Raw genomic sequence first — 21,231 nt, 5'->3', positions numbered from 1 at the left:
TTGATAATTTGGTAGTAAATATGAAATTTTTGAATGATTAAAAATAACCTTGATCCCATGATGCCTTTGCCAACAGTCCCTCTTAAACAAGGTGTCCCTTCAGTCAAAGTAAAACTCTAAATCTCCTACACAACCTTTATTGAATTAGTTTTGCACAACATTTGCTGATTATTGCTGATATGATAATAAAATGCAACATTTTAAATATAGCCTTCATGACTGCAGTCATTTTGGGATACTTTGTTGGGATTCAAGCCTTGGTAAAATTAATCTTAAGTACTGCAAGTGTGCCATCATAATTGGTCATTGGCAGTTCTAAGTTAAATATAAAATCCTGCAGTGAGAAAACTATACTTTGTGTCCTGACCAAAAAATTCAATTTTCCTATCCAAATGATCACACTTTTAATCAGTTAAGCTACACTTGCTGACAATGGAAAAGTTTTGAAATCACTTAACATTGACTCAAAATTTATAGACTTCTCATGCATTCTCCAAAAATCCTGACTGCTTAAAAGTAAAGTCTATCGCCTGGTTTTTACTATTGACCCAAGCACAAGTGCAAGCACAAATACTGCAAGCACAACAGCTCATATTTCACTGTGAAAACAGCCTTGATGCAAGCATAAACACGAGTGCAAGCTTAAGCACAAGGATCAGAATTTTTTCCTTTTCCTTGTGCTTATAGTGCTTACAGTGCATATTGACTTTCGTTTTCACTTCGCATATTTACCTTATGCATGCCATTGTGCTGGTGCTTTGCTTGTGTCATTAGTCAAAACTATGGTTATAGGTTCACTGGATCAATGTCAGTATCTAGCCAACCATGTACCCACCCTGCACCTAACCCAACTTAACTCTAACTTGTTACCAGTTGACTGTTGTTGGGTCAGGGGAGGGGTAAGTACCCAGTTGCTCAGAAGCTGACACTGACCCAGTTCACCATTTCTTCTAGGTTTTGACTATTCATTTGATATCTCAGAAATCTCATGATATAGATTATCTACATGAAAAAAAAAAAAATAAAAAATCAACTCTTTCTCCCTTTCCTTATCTTATTTCTACAACGACTGGCATTTGAGAAATTATAAGAAAAACAGAAAGAAATTGTTTGTATGTTTCCATTCCTGGTAAACAGCAGTTTAAATCATGATGAACAAAATACAAAAACCATGTCTCAATTCACTTCTGTGCGTCTTCTACTTGTGAACCAGCAACCTTGAGTAGCTTGTCACCAGTTCCTAGAGAGATGAAAAAATTGATCATACTATCAGAACTAGGAAACCCTTTTTATTTCACTTCTAGAAGATTAACATGTAACATCTCTTTACAATGAGAGCATATAATCCTGATAAACAAATGGTAAAAACAGAGAAACTCCTTGTTATGATAAAGTTGTCTTAACATGTCATCAAATTTTCCTAACTGGTTAACAAGGAAGTATAAGGAATCTAACAAGGAGAATTACTCAGTAATCAGATATTGGAATTTAACACGAAGAATAGCTATTGGGCAGCATCATTATTTTAAGTCTATATTTACTGGCTCATATATCACATACTCACATAACTTGAAAAGGTGATAGCACTTAATTCATTATAACCTCAGTATGCAAAATAAGTTTAAAAAGTTGTGTTGTGCTGTACTGTAAGCTATGCTAGTGCTAATGAATATATTAAAATCATATATGTGAACTGCACATTAAGAAATGAACATGGAAGCAATCTTTGCAGTAATGAAAACTACTTTAGCAGCAGTGAAAATAAGGCCTGAGTTTTTTTCATACTTTCACATTCATTTCTTAATCTGCAGTTCACAGTCATTGATTCATCACTTCACAGGTTTATTACTAGCCAACATAATGACCAGCTACCAGTTAGCTTGTTAGCTCAGTTGGTAGAGCAGTACACTGCATGGTATTGCAGAGATCATGGGTTCAAATCCCATACAGGCCTGAATTTTTTGAGGCCCTATATTCACTACTGCTCAAGTGATGTTCATTACTGCAAAGATCACTTTCATATTCATATACTAGTACTGTGCATTTGTTTGCTTGTTTGGTTTTTTTTGTTACAAATGCAGACAGTTTTAAGAGAAGTTATCCAGCAGTTGAGTATTGAGAGTGTTAGGCACGTTTTGTACTATAAGTTTCTGTTTTGCGGTGTTTAATTTTTCTTCTATAGCTTTATGACTGTTTAGTTATGTGTCTACTATTAATGATGTCAGAAATCTTTGTAAGTAATGTATATATTGTAGGGCACAAAGCAATTGATTCTGTACACATATGTGTGTTATTTGTGTAAGTAACATGCAATGAAAATTAAAACTGAAAAAAAACTTAATAAGTTGATTCTAATAAATAAATTATTATATGAGCAAAGCACTTTGCTTGATAGAAATAATTTTATGTAAAATCCACTTTACCCATGTTCTCTGAAACTTTCTCAAACAAGCTCAATGCTGCATTTGTATTCTCAGCCAGAAATTCAGCTTCTTGAGGCTTCAGCTGAAAAAGGATTTACTGGTATGAGTTCAAATAAAATTTTAGAGAAAATTGAGGAATATAAGACTTCAATATGATGAAAAAGTAGTGAAATGCTTATATTATCAACAGTGAGAATAACTGTATGTGAATCATGTGAGTGATACCCAACCAAATCCTTGTTCTTTGCCATTAACCTTAAACACCCTCATATATTAAGTATTCATATTGTCCACACTGTTCTCTTTACAATTTTTATGGTGCTGAAAAGGAGAATTTGTCTGACCATCAAGAGTGTCGTTTTTATTTAAATAGGTGATCATATCATTTCTTCTCACAACTTTTCCATTTGATTCAAGGGTGATATTGTGGGGAGAAACTAGAGGCCAGTTACTCTTTTACATACTGTATTTCCTAAATAAAGTACCTTGGCACTTATTTGAAATTTTGTCTAAAAAAGAAAGGGAGGAGCACTTAGAGAAAGGAGGATGTTTCATCTTGGGGGGGGGGGGGCACTTATTAAGAAATAATCAACCTGTACCGATTCCCTTGTATTTGAAGCTTGCAAAGTTATACACAAAGTGGCAATAAAAACAGGTTACCCTTGTATTCCTACTCTTTAGAAAAGTAATGGAGGAGGTGGATTGCTTATTGAAGGGGGGCACTTGTTTGATATAATGGCATTGAGGGTGGGCACTCATTGGGGGGGGAGGGAGGGTGCTCAGTTAGGAGGGGGGAGGGTGCTCAGTTAGGAGGGGGAGGGAGGGTGCTCATTTGAGGGGGGGGGGAAGAGAGCACTTATCAAAGCTTGGGCACTTAGTCAAGGGAATAAAGTACACTCATTTTCAATTCAAGCTTAATCCTTTGACTCCTTTTCACCAAGGAGAAATTTCTCCAAACAATATCAGCACAATATCAAGTGGACAGGTCATGAGAATAAAGAAAATGATTAACAAAGGGATAACATTTAATTGACCACCAAGTTCTCAGAACTAACATTTACAGAAAAGTATCGCAAACAGTGAGAAGGATTGCTGTCAAGGTCTTGGGAGTGAGAAGGTGAAATTAATTTACCATCAATGCTCATACCTGCTCTCCAAGCTTTTTCAGAGCTGTTAAAATCTCTACAGCTTGTTGTGTGTATGCTGCTTGACTGAGGTGTCCAGTTTTGAGATCTCTTTGCATCTGAAAGAAGGAACATCATGCTTACTGATTATCATACCCATGAGTGTAGACCTGAAAAGGACCTGTTTTGTTTAGGGACCAGGGCCCAGTTGTATAAAAGACAGCTAATGTTATCCAACAGATAAATAGCTATCCACCAAATAAGTGATGGCAAAATGTATAGCATTGTCCATTGATTTAATTTTTTTGCTTTTGACTACACAGTTTATTTGATCCTTATTTTTAGTTATTTCACTAATCCATTCTTGGCATTGTATTGTGTCATTGTCTTGTCAGTTTTAGTAAATTCATTAGGCTTTTCTTGACCCAAACAGCTTTTTAAATTGCTTGTAATTTGTTTTATAAATCAGTTGATTTTGAATAGGGAGGGCGTGGTTACTATAACTTGGATAATTTCCCTGTTGCTCATTTAGTAGCTGCATATTGGGTGTTTGGCCAGGTTTTATTTTGAGTTCCTTATTAAAACCAGCTAAAATTAAAAAGTTTGTTTGAATTGATTTCCTCCCTTGTATCTGAACACAGAGATATAGCTGATACCTTGCTCACCTCTTTTTCTTATCCATATTGTAAATAAAGGAACCTTGTATTTTCCTCTTGGATTTATGGCCTGTGTGCTTTGCACTTAGGCCATAAATGTAGGAAGGAAAATATTGGTTTGTAACTTATAGTACACTTACATCCACTCTACTGAATCTTTAGTAAGGAGTCTAATGTACAGGAAGTACGTGAACATCACTCTCAAGTGATCATTTGTGTAATGTCCCAGATCATAGCACAGTGATGGCACTAAACCATTTTATAAATTAAGATTTCATTGTATTTCATGATCAAACCATTCTGTTCTCACCTCTGAGAGTCTCTGTCTTAGTTGGCCAGGTTGTTTCTTTGCAAACAAACGAATGACTTCTGGTGTCTTGAAAGCCTCACTAATAGCTGCCTGAATTGCCTGTAAGTTGAATGTAAAATTTGTCATAAGTTATTCAGATTTGTTTTTCAATCTCTAGACATAATATGCAACATAAAACGGGTGAGAATTGAAAGATCTATATAAAAAATTTACCAATTGCATACTGCTTATTTCATCAACTAATGTCACATTTCCAGCTGCAAATTTTTCCAAGGTTTCTTTGAATTCTTTTAACTGTTCCACTGTTTCCTTCTTAGTTTCTTCATATTCATCCTCATCCAAGTCTTCCCTTCAAAAAAAGAAAGGATCACTAGGTCACAAAATTTGACATTCTATGCAGCAGATGATTTAAAACTGGGATTCTTGCATACCTTGGTCAGTCAGTGAGTCAGTGAGTCAGTCATTCAGTCAATCTGTTTGTCAATCGTCCTGCCAACCAGCCAGTCTGTTGGTCACTCAGTCAATCAGTTCATCAGTAATCATTTCTAATAGATCACTGACAACTGACACTTGCTTAAGATAAAAATTTTGAACATCCTATTTGAACCAACTAAAAAAGGTGATAAATAAACAAACAACTTACTTGCATTCTTCCAAATCAGACAGCTGAGCCACAAGGCGATCAAGCTGTTCTCCTAGATTTTGCTTTAATTTCTGAGTCTCACTTTGCCCTCTGGATGTCATATTCCTGCAAATAACTTCCGATGTCGGTAAAGATTGAACAAATAGATTCCATTTTGCTTTGTGTCTGTTTAGTAATTGACCACAGATGACATCAAAATGTAGTAAGAACAAAAAAAAGGAACAGGAGGAGCAGTTAAAGTCAATGCAAAAACTTAAATAGCAAAATACCTTGAAGAAAAAGAATTAATGGTAATTAGATTTCAGATGTAAAAATGATTAGCAGTTTTGAATAAACTCTTTGATTTAAACTTGTTTTCTTGCGATGCAATTCTTCCTCTTTATGAATTAAAGAGATGGGGTATTACTTAAAAACTAAGAAGGCAAAAAGTTGTTAACTCTTCAAATCAGAGGAGTACTAAAAGTATAACGAAACCATCTACTATTAAAAAACTTCAAACGCTCCCCTGTCAGTACAGTACGTGTACATATTGTACACGACTTAAACAATTGAAAGAAAGAAAAAAAGAGAGAATTACTGAAGCTTTTGTGGCCAAAATCACTCTATAAATGTCGAAGCTGCACCATATCAGTGAAGCCCACCGATCCAAAAACTAAATCCCAGTCCACCGACGTAGGGCACGAAATCGCTGATAATCGCAATCAAAATTATCAGATGATAAAGGAGGTATTAATTCTTCAGTATTTTTTTTTCTTTGTGAGTATACCAACCAGGGACTATATACCGTGGGTTACGAAATTATCGTTTACCTTCAACGTAGAATTTTTGCCGTAATATGCAATTTTGCAAGAGTTTTAACCAGCAGTGATGTCATTTCCGTCACACATACGAGAACTTTCTACTCTTCTTCCGTCATGGATTGGGCAATCAGCAATTGAAAGCACCCCCCTTCAGCAAGGCACAGACCCCATTGCCTTCCTTTCTAAACCACGTTGCGAGAATCACTGTTCAACGGTAAGTGCCTGAATTCACTGTTTTGTGGGTCAAGAACTGGGCTGCCAGCTGTTATCGTAGAATTTACTTGTTATTTCTTACTATTCTGTCATTTTTTCGGCCATTATATGGCGAAATATTGCTGCTCTTGCATGCTGAGTTCAGGGATAAAATATCGAAGGTCGTTCTTAGTAAGGACCTTCGTACGTACGACGAAGTTAATGAAGTGGCTCGCTTTTACTATATGATGTATCGATCTTTAACCTTTATTAACATGAATTCTTTGGGACGGTCGCTTTTATTCCACATCTGTCTGATCTATTCTTTAGAGTATGTTTTATTCAGGCCTTTTTGAATTTGTTTCCCAGTAAAATGAATTAAAGCCGGTCCTCTACCAAGCCCTGCACGTGATATGAAAATCTTGCCCGACATTTGCGGAAACGCGAATCGTCACCCACCTTGTGCTTTCTTGAATTTGACAGTAGTTTATGTGAGATTCCTTGTTGAATGAAGCCCCATTTAAGATAAATAATCCATGGTAGTAGTCTCAGCGGTAATACATCATCGAATACCACTTCCAAATATTAGGGGAATCGTAGAATAGAACCCCCAGGTTCAATTTTTGCTGACTTTTGAATCTAGTCTTTCAAATCTTCTAAATTAACTTACAAATTTCAGAAGTATTCCTTTTAGGTGAAATTCAAGGTTAAATAAAAAGTTTTAAGGGGTCACCTTCGTATTTTTTTCCGTTTTGTTGCAAGAAATCGGAATCATTCATTTTTACCCACCGTGACGTTTGGATGAAATCTGAAATCTTCACTGCCCGATGAACAGTGTGATAGAAAAGGTTTCCTTTCCCTACATTTTCATTTTTAATTGTTCAATGGGTTGATCCTTTTTCTTATATGCAGTGATTAGAAAACAAATAAATATATAAAATGAGAACATAATTTTTGCTGCGCTATTCAGTATTTATTTGTGCAGTATGTTACTTCTAGAGTCAACCTCTGTATGGTTCCTTGAGCTTTCCTCTTGTTCTGCTCTAGTTTAAGTTGGAAACCTCAAACATAAATATTAACAACTCCCTTTGATGAAACTTCTGACTGAGGAAAAGTTTCCTAAGGAAGTTATGTTTCAGTGAGATGTAACAAGGTCTTTGTAAACTTTTTTTAGTTGCGGTTATCATGGCTGATGATGAGTATGAAGGACAAGGAGAATCTGGGGCCTCCAACACCTATCCACAGCAATGCTCTGCCCTTCGCAAGAATGGTTATGTTGTCATGAAAAATCGTCCCTGCAAAATAGTTGAGATGTCCACTTCAAAGACTGGGAAACATGGCCATGCTAAGGTATCTAGCAGAGTTATGGGTAAAAAATCCCCCCTCCCATAACTTTTAATGAGGAGTACAGGACATTTCGCACAAAAGACTCTTCGCATAAGTCTTTTAGCGCAAGTTTTGGACCGTTCGCACAATTCTTAGTGGTCGTTTCACACAATAATTATAAATGAGAAACATCAATATAAAAGGTATACTAATTGATACTGATAAGACATTTCACCTTCACATGTCACTTTCAATAAGATCCAACGGTGAGAACGTAGACATTTATTTATGTGATAACTTCAACTAGATCAAAACGCTTGTGAACGCGATCACTATTCTTACCTGAAGAAAGGAACAAATCTTTCTCTCTTTATAAATGTAAAGAACTCCCTATTCAAATGATTGCTTCTCTTACTTTTCCTTTGTTAAACGAAAAACCTTTTAGTTTTGACATCATCCACTACAAACATACGAACATGACAACCCAACACTAAGGACACCATGTTGATTTCGAAAGTAATTGTCACCAATCCTCCCTCCTTTGAAGTCAAAGTGAAAACCTACAAACTGTTTCACTTTTTATTTAAAAGGAAAAAAGACCTATTTACAAAATTTCTGTGTAAATATATAAAATTCAAGTTCACGGCCATGTTACCCGACAAATCATGCATATTTTAACTCGCTGCTCGGTCAAGACTCGTAGAAATTTAGCCCTTTCCTACATTCATTTAAGCTATAGTACATTTAGATTTCTTTATTTGTTTTCATCTTAATCTTATATGATTACTTATTGAACGGCTAGTGTATAATCTTTGAATTATTTTGAATTCTTGAAACTTTCGTGAAATCATTTGTTTACATTACAGTCGTTTATAATGACAATTCACAATCGATACTGAACTCTCCATCGCTTAGGTAATTGTTATTAGAATAATTTGAAAGGTTACTACTTGATAGATATATTAAATTTACGATCTTTTAAATGATTACAGATCGAGCTTGTCTTTTTACAAGATCACCAGTTACTACCTACACTGACACATTCAAGTTGTCAAATCACAACACTTGCATGCGCTGACATTCGATGTGAATCACTCTCTGAATATCGAGTTATTAACATTGAACTATTTTTGCAGTACGTATTACCAGTATGCCTAATTTTCATTATATAACGAAGATATAAGAAGCAAGTTTTCAATAGCTTTATTTTAAACTCTTACAGATCGAAAAAACATGCTATTTGAAGTTATTACGTAAATAAATGTCTACGTTCTCGCCGTTGGATCTTGTGAAGGTGAAATGTCTTATCAGTATCAATCAGTATACCTTTTACATTGATGTTTCTCACTTATAATTATTGTGCAAAATGACCACTAAGAATTGTGTGAACGGTCCAAAACTTGTGCTAAAAGACTTGTGCGAAAAGTCTTTTGTGCGAAATGTCCAGTTACCTTAATGAGTAAATGTTTGAAAGTACAAGGCAACTAAGAAATATTTGGCTGCCAAGTTATTGTGGACACCTCTGATTCCATGCAAACTGAGAAATTTTCAGTTAAATGTTCCAGGTGTGCCCATTAGTTGGCATGTAGCATTGTTAGTAAGGAGGTTGTAGCTTTTGCAAAAGACTAGGAGTCTAGCATGATTGGGTTAACCATTTCCACCCAAACATTAGTATATAGATTCTCTGTGCTGCTCTCTTTGATTGACCAGCATCTAATTTCTCCACATAGTAATACTGCTGAATCAGTCTTAAAGGTCGTAAGAATAGGGGAAATGATCACCAACCTAAAAAGCTTTGATTGTTAAACAAATTCTCCTTGTCATTACTGAAGGAAATGCACAGAGAAGCGTATGGATAACATGGATACTGATGTTAGGGTGTTAACATGGTACATGAAAATATTATGTGCTTCTGATGGGTTGAAAACCAGTGCATTTTTCATGCAACAGTAGTGCAAAGTTGTAAGTGCGCAAATTACAAATAGCATGCTCTGTCAAAATTTCATCTGTCTTTACTTTCTGTGATGCTTTTTTATGCAAATTATTTATAAGTAAGAGCATGATTTCTCCTGTAATTTGGCGTAAATAAGCACTTCTAATTTATTTAAGACTACAGATTGCACTTGCCCTACAAGCTTGTGCAATTGTTATCTTTGAAAAATTTACTAGTGTTTATTTACACCAAATTGCACTCAAAATCATGATATTACCTATACAAAGGGTTAACCCTTTACGCCCTAAGAATGATGAATAACTAATTTCTCCTCACAATATCACCCCTGAATCACACATTAATGTCATGAGAACAAAGGACATGATCATTAACTGAAGAAGCTCTTGATTGTTAAACAAATTCTCCTTGTCAGCACAGTGAGGAGAATATGCATACTTATGTTAGGGTGTAAAGGGTGAAAGCTCAACACACTGTTGTCTCTTAAAGGTTCATTTGGTAGGCCTTGATATCTTCACTGGCAAGAAGTATGAAGACATCTGTCCCTCAACTCATAACATGAATGTGCCTAATGTCAATCGTGAGGACTACCAGGTAATTTTTGTTTCTATTCCTAAAGGGGGGAGGGGGGTGTATTGGTGGTGAAGCTTATAAGGATTGTGTCACATGTGTGTAAACTTTGGTGGGTTTTTTAGGTTCTTAAGTTGTGATACCTGCCTTTAATCTAGTGCTAGTAACCACAATCTTGTGTCTAATCAGTTACCTGCAATGGCAACATAAAATATAATTTATTTTAAGTGCCTCAAAACCAGGGATCAAACAGGTGTTTTTGTTTTAAGATACCTAGAATTTTAATTAGGCTGCATGAGAGCCCGCCAATCTTTTGCAACAGGAGAACTATTTACTTTGAGGGAAGTGCATAAAGAGCAGGAGGGTATGGAAGATTGGAAAGAAATTATAAGAATTGTATATCAGTTAGTAAGGAAAATTACTAATAAGATCTTGGAAGGGAATGGGTGTCAGTGTCTAGCAGCTTTTGAAATGTGTGAGGTATTACAGAAGTATTTACTTGCTTCCCTTTCCATGTAGGTGAATGATATACAGAGTGATGGATATTTGCATTTGATGAATGATAATAATGGTGTGCGTGAGGACTTGAAATTACCAGAGAACGATGTGGGGAAAGAAATAAGATCCAAACATGAAAATGGTGAAATTGTGTCCGTAACTGTTCTAAGTGCCATGGGAGAAGAAATGGTTATTGGTAGCAAGGTAGTCCCGCTGACCAAGTAAACAACTCTACACCCTTTTGCAATCCAGGCTATGGACATTGAAAGAAAAAATAAGATTTAAAAAAAACCAACAATAAAACAGACCATTCTAAGAGAGCAATTGCACAATTTTTTTTTTACTGGATGCCTTCTTTCCCTAGCCTTACCACAAGCACTTGGCTTCTCAATGATAATAGGTTTAGTGAGCAGTTTCCTTTCTGAAAATGTAACTAATCTCAGTTATTGCAGTACAATTAACTCTTCCATTGTTTCGGGTAGAACAAAACAAAAGACTATTAAAAGGAAAGCTTAAAGCTACCATAGTAGCCAATGGTGTACTGCTTTTGCAGGTCCAAGGTTTCGTTTCTTTGATATTGTTGTCATTTCAGTCCAAGTGAAGGTGAAATGAGTAGTATTTTTTCAAGACTGCAGAATTCTTGCTTTAATATTGCCATGGTTTAATTGAATTAGCAGAAGGTTTTCTGGAGTAACAAGGAAACAGATTCTTGCAATAAACTTCTGGTTTGCATAAGGGTGCTTGATTCTTTAATACTATGAGCAATTTCAAAAACTTTTACATGTTTTGGCATGAGGACCTACAGTCTGTGCTGAGGAGGGAAAGGTGTCTATGCAAGGTTGAAATAGTTAGCAATAACTATCGATGTTTGAGCATAAAATATTTGTTGGTTGGATTTCTTTTTCATCTTCATTCATGTAGTCCAAAATAGTTTTCAATGATTGAGGAGTATATCAGATTTTGCTTTGTCTGGTTGGGCTCAAAGTAGAGGTTAATAAGTTCTGGACAGTTAACAGGTCACTCTCTGGCTTGGGAGGGTAGACAAACAAAACATTTTGCCAAAGGATGTTTCTTTGGAGGGAGTGGAGATGAAATGATGCTTCATGACATGAAGAAAGTTAGGGTAATGAGGCGAGTAACCCGGGGAAGGGGGGTGACAAGGGAGGGTGAGTTTCTGAAGAAACTGATGTGCTCCATTCATGGAAGGGCATTTCAAGGTAATTTGGTGTTATCAACTGAGTTGATGAGATGAAGTCGGCACCATAGAGAGTTTCTGAGGCTGAGGGTTTGAATGATGGCTCTTGATCAGAGAATGTAATCCAGGGCTAGCACTCAAATAGTTGGCTTTAGGTTCTCTACAGTGGTCAATGTACATTATCAACTTAATTGATAAAACCAAATTTTCTTTCTTTTTTTTTTCTTTTATTTCTAGCAACCGTTCTTTAAGTTGAGATTACGGGTTCATTTGTTACAGTGCTAGTTCTGTTGTTTCTTACCCTTTTTTGTGGGGTGGTGGGGACAGATTAGTCTGGTACCCAGACATTCCACGGCGAAGTTACAGTTACACGGTTTGATCAGGGCACAGAAGGAAGTCATCCCGAGATAAGCGTAATACCCTATATTAGTGTTGGAAAATCCTGCCTGTCTGGTTAGAGGTGCCAACTGCTTTTGAGTTGATAATTAATAGCAGAAACAAGTAAAAATTATGAGGCGAACAGCACAAGACCTTTGGAAACATTGTTTATTGTGTTAAAAAGAAGAAAGCGTAACAAAAGAAAATTGTAGAATTTTCAGGTTCGTGTGCATGGTCGGCGAAACTCCTGGCCTCTTTCATTGATCCATTTGTTTGCAACTACATACACAAAACAAAAAAGGATTTTAGGAACAATTAAAAGCAGTTGCCAAAGGCGTCTTTTTCTGAAGAAGGCTTCAATAGTAAAACCCACAAGATTCCAATCAAATCACCCACAATGCTTCCAGAAATGAGCTTGCGCGTGCAGACGTACCGGCATTTCTAGTTGTCGCTTCTCTCAACCAAAACCGGAGATCTGTCTGCGTTCACGGGCCGTAAGTGACTAACATTTTGATTGAAAAAGACGACCACCATTGATACAAGTTATGAAGGGAGGGGAGGGGGAGAGGGTGGGGATTTTAATTTTAAACCGGAGATCAGACTTTTCCCATAAATGTGATCGTATAAGGTCTTTGGCTTACTTCGCAAACTTGCAGTCAAAATGTTAGAAAATTAAACTATTGTTGAACAATAACTTCCTCTTTTGATGATTTAACATTTAATACGCAGACATTTTGATTGTTGTTAAAATTACAACCGACTCAACCTGCAAACTATCCGCTCATATTATATGTTAAACTATCGAATGAGGTATGGACGACAGATTTACCCCATTTTGAGCCAATGACCACAGGGCAGGCAGCGTGCAACGTTTTGAGGTCAGGGGTACCATCTTTTTTAAGATTAAACCAAAATACTGCGTCACCCTAAAAAGGCATAAATCCGTAAAAAAATACTTCTTTAATCCTGGACAATGATTGATTGAACTAGTTAAACAAATACGGCTGAACGAAGCAGAATAGAAGGCAGTTTCTTTAGAAAGAGCTGTCTGTCAGAACGTAACTTCTTCATCCCTTGAATAGACATGGCCTTGACAACTACAAACCTTTCGAGGATATACAATTACTTCAGCATCTAAGAACACCGTCGCACCGCCTGCCTCCACGTCACTCATCTAAAGATACGAAAGATATCAGTTCACTGATTAGTTGATCGCCTGGCCTTACCCTGGGGGAAGGGGTACTCCCTCTTAACATACATCTCATGGCAGATACCTCTTTTTGTCAATATCCCTGCAAAGTCTATGACAACGGGAATTCCCCCTCGAAGGGTTGTTAACAGAATACTTACAGATCATATCATAGGGAGATGGAAGATTTAAACATTTGAACATGTTTCTGCCTGCCAGACTGTCAACGGGGAACTGCTGATCGTTTATTCCTTTAATCTTAGGCAAGTTTAAGACGAAATAGAGAGGGGGGTGACATTCCTAACCAAGTTTCAATAAGCCCTCAAAGGTCGGCATAACTAACGTACATAAAACAGTACTGTAGCTATCCTGTCACCGTCAATATCCTCAACAGGAAGGCTTCCGTCTGGATTCTGATGACAGAAAAAATAACATTTTATTAACTTAGTAGAAACTCTTGGGGGTGGGGGTGGGGCAGAGCATAAAAGAAAAATTTCCATAGTTGGCTGACTTTTTCGCTGTTTAGTTTTATTTTATTATTGTTGTTATTTCCTGTCGATCTTTGCGGGTTTGCGGGCAATTTTTTTAACAATTCGGACTGCTACATTGCACGTCCGAAAACTGACTTTTCTTATAAAAGCTTGAATTGGTAGACTCGAATCAGTTCTCTCGGTAAACACATAAATTTATTAATCAATTAAGCTACTTTTACAACTAACCTGCAGGAAATCGTGATGTGGTTCATAATGTCCTCCCATACCGTAGTTCGCCACCTCGTAAGAATAACATCGATAAAGTCATTAGAATCATTTTCCTTCACTTGAGAGTTAACACTATTTTTCAGTTTTGCCAATCAAAGTGATGATTGGTTTTAGTTTTGTATCTGATTGGTTGAGAGTGTGGCGCGAGTTTTCTAGACCAATCACAAAGCGAAGTAAGGCAAATCATTCTGTAGGTAAAGTCAGCATTTCTGAGCGTTTCTGATCCCCATTTCCTGAGTGCTCCGGCCTCTTTTTTTTTGGCTGCCCTAATTTGAAAAGTTAAAACACACTCCTCCGTGGCTTTTTAACTGCTTCATCCCAGGTCCCTCTCCTTGACGCTTTGTTGCGTAGTGTGCATGGATTTTTGGGACTGTAACACTGAGGAGATCAGCCCGAGTCCTCTCTTTTTCTTCAGAGGACCGTGGAAATGAAGTTACAGAGAGTTTTCATCTCAGCAGTAATGCAAAATCTTACCTGTAATGCTTCTGAGTGTTCAGAATCTAGAGAAAGACCCGTGGTAGTTTGAATCCTCTGGCTAATTTTCTTTACTACAAGAGAATCATTGTCGTCCAGCCAGGCGCTGATGAGACAAACAATTGGAAAGAAAGAAAGATTACTCTAACTTCTATGATTACTACTGGATGGTGGGGGGGGGGATTTATTAATGGAGGGGAGGAGGGGAGGCTTATCACTGATCTACCCGCAACCCAATATCCCAATGTGCGAGTTATAATGAAATATAGGCTCGTATCATTCTTTACAAAATCAGTACTAGAGCGTCACTTAGTTTTATGAATATCGAGAACGACATGCATTTTTTCGGTTGGCGAACCCAGAACAGAAACTAATAAAGGCACACAAGTTGTATTGCATGCTGAAACGCTGTTTAGCCCAAATATATTTGGTACGAAGAGTCAGGAGGAGTGCTTATCAGAGAGGGAAGGGGGCTAATCACAGAGTTATAGGGAAGGAGGTGCTTACTGGGGAGAAAGTAACTCATTTGAGCGCATATGGAGTGATATGGTTCAAGAATTTAATTATTTGAACTCTTCCAAATCTTTTTAAGCCATTTCTTACCTTTGACTTATCCTATAGTCTGCTTTAAACTCTTTTCCAGTATCTGTGTTTGTGACAAAAGCTCTCTTGAGCTTGATCAGGAGAGAAAGGTTGTTATAGGTGGTCATTGTCTTACGGTATACATTACTGATAATTTCCTCGTACTAACAAGACAAGCACTTATTAAAAAAGATGAATCTTTCTTATCAAATGTTAACGTTAACTCATCAATAGCAGCCTCTATCTCGCAAAATACACCCCTAAGTCAGTCCTTTCCCGAGTACATCTATCAGTAGGGAGGCTCCCGGGTGAAGTTCCGAGTTCTAGGATCCAATCAAAGCAGAGCTATGAAATTCATTTTGTTTTATGTCTTCAACTTCCACTTGCATGCACTTGGCAGTGAAGTCAGTTTTTGGGATTCGCGGTTGACTCAATGGAAATATGATACTTTTAGCTGGAAAAAGCTGTTCTTAAACTAAATCTACTCAGTTAATGGTTGGCTCAAGGAATCAGTGGAGATGAATTTCTGTTTTAAAGAAAATTGTTAAAAGGAAAAAAAAAACCGCATTTTATTACCTGAGGCTTGGCAAGCTTCTTTATATGCTCGATTTCGCTCTCTGAGATGACGTCATGAAACAGATAGAGGTCTGGATTTGAACTTAAAGTTTCTACTTTAACTGGTCTCAGCACTTGTGTTGGACGATTTCTATTGTAGTAACAACTCAGTCTGTCTCTTTGTCTCTGAGACTGCAAATTGCGAATAAAACGTTTATCACACAAATTAGAAATTAGGACATAGTCAGCCCACATGGAATAGGCAATTCAGCTGAGGCCATGCTCCGATGTCTCGAAAAGAAGAGAGCTGCGACCACCACTAATCGATTAAAAGAAATGCGTTTCGAGTGAATGTCGTGAATCCAAATTAAATTTTTCCACAATTGCCAATCAGAACAAAGAAAATATCACAAGGAACCAATGAGAATTCAAAGTGAAAGTAGTCAACCAACTTAAGCGCGGGAAAACGTGGGTGACCACGTCGCGATTTGTGATTGGTTTTTGTTTGCATCTGATTGGTTGGGAAGGTGGCGCCAATCTTCGTAACCAATCACAGAGCGTAGTAAAGCAAAAGCGGCGCACCAGGCCTCTTTGGTAATTCAACATCACATAGGATTATTTTGTTTGATTTAATCGAACATAGTGTAAAAGAAAAAAATTGATACCAACCTTTCGTGTTTCTCCGCGGCACAAGCGTTCATATTTTAACTCGAAATCTTTTTTATTTTTCTTGTTGTCTAGCTTGTTTCTTGTCGAATGACTTGCGTTCGTATTGCGTTGCATCACCTCGGCCTGGAAGTGTCCAAGATTGATATGAGCTTGTTTACTTGTGGGGTCTGGGGATGAAGAAATTCCTAACATGAGTTTCACTCTGTGGCCCGTTGTGATCAAATATAGATCAATGTCGGTATCTGAGCAGCTGCGCACCTACCCCTCCCTTAACCCAGCAGCAGTCAACTGATAACAAGCCAAGGTTAATGTCGGGTTAGGGGAGGGGTAAGTGCGAAACTTCTCTGATACTGACTTTGCTCTATAATGTTGAAAGGCACCAGATTAAAGTTACCTTCTTCAAGAATATCCTTTGTGTGTAGGATTGCATCTTCAAGAAGTCCCACCTGCAAAAATAGAAGACTCCTGTCAACATTTAACATAGCAGAAATCTGGGATGATCAAAAGTCTTTTAACTTCTGGTGTACATTGAATGTCTCGTGTACTTCTCTTTCACAAAATGTGGACAATTTTGCTTAGAAAATGACACAGGTTCTAGGTTAGGAGAGGGGTCGGTGCTCAGTTGGCCGGATATTGACATCGATCCGGTTCATACGAATTCGTCCAGTCAAACAAACGATTCACCTTCCGCTGCACAATCAATGTATACACATTCACAGAATGTGTATACTACGGAGATAGAGATTCAATTGAGCACTCTTTAATCGAATGTATGTTCACCAGATTGTTTACCCAAAAGGTCTTAAACTGGTTCAACCAAGTGAATGCGTGCCAAATCTCTCCTACCACAGATGAGACCTTGTTCGGTATTACCACAAGCTCCCACGACACAACAATAATACGGAAATTCAACTACACCGCCTTATTTATGCGCTATTATATTTATTCAGTCAAGTTAAATAGCCTGGCCATCTCCTTTCAGGATTTTATCAGTAAGCTACTCATTAAATACAAACTTGAAAATTTGCCTTAATTATATGTTTTATTGAGACTCCTGCCTCCTCAAAGTCAATATACCGTATAATGTATTGTAAGTAACTGTATAATCAGCAAGTAATTTAAGTAAAGTATTGTATTATTAATAGTGATAGTAGCCCGTATTGCAAGTAATAATATTTTTGTAAGTAACCATATTCAGTACTGTATTGCTAGCATGAGTAACCTACATTGTAAGTATCGTAAGTATTGTTCTGTGAATAGAGTAGCGCAATGAGTCTTGAATTGTAAGTAATGTTTTGTAGAATTGTATTTTGTAATAAAAGCAAAGGTTTCAAAAAAAAAAGTAAATAAATTAATAAAAAAATAAATACAATAAAGTTTTTAGATGGCTAAGGCAGGAAGTTAAGAGGGCGACCGGTGCTCCTCGAGATTATTTAAAGAGGCATATTTCATACATGTTTCAACTTTTGTCCAAGATTTATGCTCTCAAATATAACAATTGAATCTACACGTCCTTGCTCCTAGGCTTTTTTTTTTTTACCATTAACTTATGGGTAGTCCGCTGGATTTTGATTTGTATATTTAGTTGTATCAAACAATTCATATAGAAAAGGTGAAGTGCGACACCTCTAAAAATATTCCACTTGACGAGGCAAGCGCATTGAACCAAGATAGAAATGGTACAACTTTTATTCAACTCACCTTATACTCGGCCCAGGCTAAATATTCCAACACGTCAATTTTTGTGAGTGCACCGCTGTATTCATAGGGTGGGCTCATGCGTTTAAGAGCTTCTTTCATCCAGCCTGTTACCCCCTCGTAATTTTCTTGATCATTGCTACCAATGCCTAACTCATAACACTCGTCAGCGCCCAGACCCCCGCTTGGTATTGTTTGATGCAGATCTCCATCAGCGAGTGCGCGTGCGCTGAGATTGTAAACCTCTTGGATGCGTAGAATGGCGTTGAGGCTTCCAATGAAGTCTTTCGAGGTGGGAAATGCTCGACGGTTGATCATGAGCTCGGAATAGAGATCTAAGAATAGTCAGAAATAAAGGAAAACGTTGAGCCATATGCTTCATTCATGGAATAGCATTTCTCTGCATAGCTATAAGATGAAAATTTGGCGATGACATAGTCAGCAAAACTGACTGACTAAGAAACTAAATTCGAACAAATTCCATATCTCCAAATTCAAATAAGTTCACCAATTGGAGGAAAACATATCACGTGACATGGGTCACGTGCCTTGAAACCGTGGGGAGACTTGTGTGCCAGCCAGTGTCGAAAAAATAAACAGTTCTAGGGTTCGTATATGATTTGCATACTGATTTGCATGATCTGCACTTTGGAGTTGGGAGGTATAACAAAACACGTAATCGCCGGCCTCAGGGGAAATGGTAGGGATTTTTTCTATGAGTGCATAAAAAATATATTGAACACGCTCAGGGAGCTGTCGAGGTAAACTACAGCACCGTTTTTTTTTCTTTCTTTTTTTCGTCTTTAATTTTGCAGGTTTTTTCGACTTGTTTATATCTTTTTAACCGATAAAGGTCCGGACAAAAACAATAGGATGTTAGAATTTCCCTCATGCAGATCTTGATTTTGAATCTTGTCATCTCTTGACAGTATTTATACTTAAAACGTCAGAATGAACACACTGGATAAGTTGGGTGACAATAGGGGGAAGTGCTAATCCTCTCACAACCTACTGCTGCTGTTTCCTTACCGTTCGGTGATCCTTCGGAGAGGAAGGTCGCCAGTTCCGTCCAATGTCGTACAAATCGTCTCACAAGCAGAAATGAATTGATCGGGTGGAAGGCATATTTTTCGATATCACCTGCCGCGATTTTCATTTCTTTCCTGACACGATCGGCGAATTGTCGGAGAACCTCCGGGGGTTCTGACATCTGTTCCAAATAATTGTCGAGAGAGTTCGACAGAGCGCTTTCCAAGCGAACCAAGCCTTTTATCCGACTCAAAGATGTGAAAAATTCAGCGGTTGTTACACTAAATAAAAGAGACCACCAAACCATCCAAGTTTTCCACTTGATCATTTTAGAGAAAGCCGATCAGGCCACATGCGCGATGCAAAAGAAACCTGTCAGATGAGCAAGCAGGTTTAATGTAAGGAACAATCACGAGAATATGCTAATTAGAAATGCTACCCGCACTTACACGCAACTCTTTAGCAACCTGGAGATCCTTTTCGCGAAGAAAGATGTACTTGAAAACCATTACGTGTGGCATTTGCGATATTTAGGTCAACAGAAAAGTCTTAAATGTTTTCATCACAAAAATAACCATATTCTCCACAAAACAAATTCAAATGTTAGTGCAATGAAAGATTAGGAAAGGCGGCGAAAAATGAATTACCAAGATCACAGTGGGGGACATTTAAAGTTCAAGAAAATTGCATCATCATTTCATGTAATTCAAAAGAGCTGGTCTTCCTTCTCATAAGACAAACACACTGTTCACTTTGTATTTTACAAAAATCTGTACACATAAGTTGTGCCCCCCGTCCACCCAGAGGTAGTACATAGATCTTTATCGATTATTCCTGAATGCCCCGGGGCATGTTGGGGAATAGATACCTTTGCCGAAAATCCCTCGGGGTCTCCCTGAAAATTCAAAGGCTGCATATGCCGTAAAGATAATTATAGACTAAAACAATATTAGTCTCATGACCAAGAGGAGAATTCCTTAAATACAAATTTAAGGTTTCTGAGCGAAAATGACGAATATTCCTTACAGAAGAAGGCTACGTATGAGAAATAAACGTATACATCGAAGCAAAGTTATTAGAAAGGTCCATATAACTCACAGACTCGAATATTTCATTTTTTTTCTGTTCTCTAAGTTGGCGGGGCATTGACAATGCTTCCCGACGATCAAATATCCATTCGTCCTCTATAGTTCAAGTTTAACTCAAGCTAGTGTAAATATCTCGATTACCTCGGAACTCAAACAATAAATATTTTCCACATTTTAAGAAGAGAAGGAACAAATAAGTAATTGAATACCTTAATTCAATACGCTACTCGCTGGAGACGCTTTCTTCCCTCAAGAGAACTCTGCAGACAGTCACAGTTCGTTTATAATCGTCACGCCGACACCATCTTGCAAAAATGTTTTTGCGCCACCTAGCGGAATATATTGCATGCGTCGTATCGTCAGTATTGCACGTTATTTTCTTCAGGCAGTTAAGCAAGTAATGAAACAAAAACCTAAGTTTGCCTTTTGTTTTAATTTCCGCCAAAATACAGAGCAATTAAACGCGGCCGGGAAGTAAGATTTACGAGTTGTTTGTGGTATAGATAAATGTAGCTCGTGGGAAATTTTTATTCAGACGAATACAACTTCCGAATTTTAATCAGTATTGTCATAGCATTTAAGTATTGATGAATAATTTGGTTCCTCTTATATTGGTTAAATATTGCCCATCCTGCTTTTTATTTGTTGACTTGAGAGCAGCCTTTTGAATTATAAAGCCATTTGATCGACAGCCTCGTTGAAGAAGGTGTTTATGACGCTAATTTTACTTATTCAACCTGATTCTTACCATTGTTTCGGCCTGGCAAATGGATTGTGCCTCGTTTATCCTTCGTTTGCTCAAGAAAAAATTTAGCACTGTTTTTTCAATGAAGTAACTATATAATTGAGGACAATAAATGAACTGTGAACTTAAAAATACATCCATAACTGATTCTGAAAGGTATTGATGAAACACAAAACCCGGAGAAGGGGAAAGTTGTCTCCTGATGCGAAAAAAGCTATCTGGGTTTAAATGGATTATTTCAATTCGAAAAAAAAAGGACATGAATTAAAAGGTAAAAGTTTTACCATTTATTTGTTATGATTCCTGGGGTCAAACTGAAATAAATTTTAAAACTGAACCAAAAGAAGCCTTTGATTGTTGCACGTGCTTTTCAAA

General features: G+C 37.3%; 3 protein-coding genes across 4 annotated transcripts; 1 reads left to right on the top strand and 2 right to left on the bottom strand.

The window, feature by feature from the left end:
- Positions 1 to 121: 121 nt before the first annotated feature.
- LOC131798487 (protein LZIC-like) lies at positions 122 to 5,914 on the bottom strand. Its single transcript, XM_059116136.2, has 7 exons — positions 5,734 to 5,914; positions 5,157 to 5,261; positions 4,727 to 4,862; positions 4,514 to 4,612; positions 3,571 to 3,666; positions 2,424 to 2,505; positions 122 to 1,240 (listed from the first exon to the last, which is right to left on the bottom strand). Exons 2-7 carry the CDS (start codon positions 5,255 to 5,257, stop codon positions 1,182 to 1,184), a joined length of 573 nt encoding a protein of 190 aa, XP_058972119.1. The 5' UTR covers positions 5,258 to 5,261; positions 5,734 to 5,914; the 3' UTR covers positions 122 to 1,181.
- A 174-nt stretch (positions 5,915 to 6,088) lies between these two features.
- On the top strand, positions 6,089 to 11,228 carry LOC131798480 (eukaryotic translation initiation factor 5A-1-like). Its single transcript, XM_059116130.2, has 4 exons — positions 6,089 to 6,170; positions 7,323 to 7,498; positions 9,915 to 10,019; positions 10,515 to 11,228. Exons 2-4 carry the CDS (start codon positions 7,334 to 7,336, stop codon positions 10,716 to 10,718), a joined length of 474 nt encoding a protein of 157 aa, XP_058972113.1. The 5' UTR covers positions 6,089 to 6,170; positions 7,323 to 7,333; the 3' UTR covers positions 10,719 to 11,228.
- Positions 11,229 to 12,234: 1,006 nt separating this feature from the next.
- LOC131798479 (prolyl 4-hydroxylase subunit alpha-1) lies at positions 12,235 to 20,456 on the bottom strand. 2 transcript variants are annotated; one of them, XM_059116129.2, is made up of 13 exons: positions 20,321 to 20,456; positions 19,024 to 19,395; positions 17,998 to 18,329; positions 16,691 to 16,742; positions 16,297 to 16,463; positions 15,649 to 15,819; positions 15,094 to 15,164; positions 14,491 to 14,596; positions 13,975 to 14,028; positions 13,603 to 13,668; positions 13,172 to 13,240; positions 12,896 to 12,992; positions 12,235 to 12,345 (listed from the first exon to the last, which is right to left on the bottom strand). In XM_059116129.2, exons 2-13 carry the CDS (start codon positions 19,349 to 19,351, stop codon positions 12,284 to 12,286), a joined length of 1,575 nt encoding a protein of 524 aa, XP_058972112.1. In that variant the 5' UTR covers positions 19,352 to 19,395; positions 20,321 to 20,456; the 3' UTR covers positions 12,235 to 12,283. The 2 variants fall into 2 exon arrangements, with proteins under 2 accessions (XP_058972112.1, XP_066028724.1); XM_066172627.1 differs by lacking the exon at positions 15,649 to 15,819.
- Between the last annotated feature and the right edge of the window lie 775 nt (positions 20,457 to 21,231).

Source organism: Pocillopora verrucosa, chromosome 9 (assembly GCF_036669915.1).
Source record: "Pocillopora verrucosa isolate sample1 chromosome 9, ASM3666991v2, whole genome shotgun sequence".
NCBI classification, from domain to species: Eukaryota; Metazoa; Cnidaria; class Anthozoa; order Scleractinia; family Pocilloporidae; genus Pocillopora; species Pocillopora verrucosa.
The sequence above is the reverse complement of the archived record's forward strand: the minus strand, read 5'-3'. Positions and strand labels throughout refer to the sequence as shown.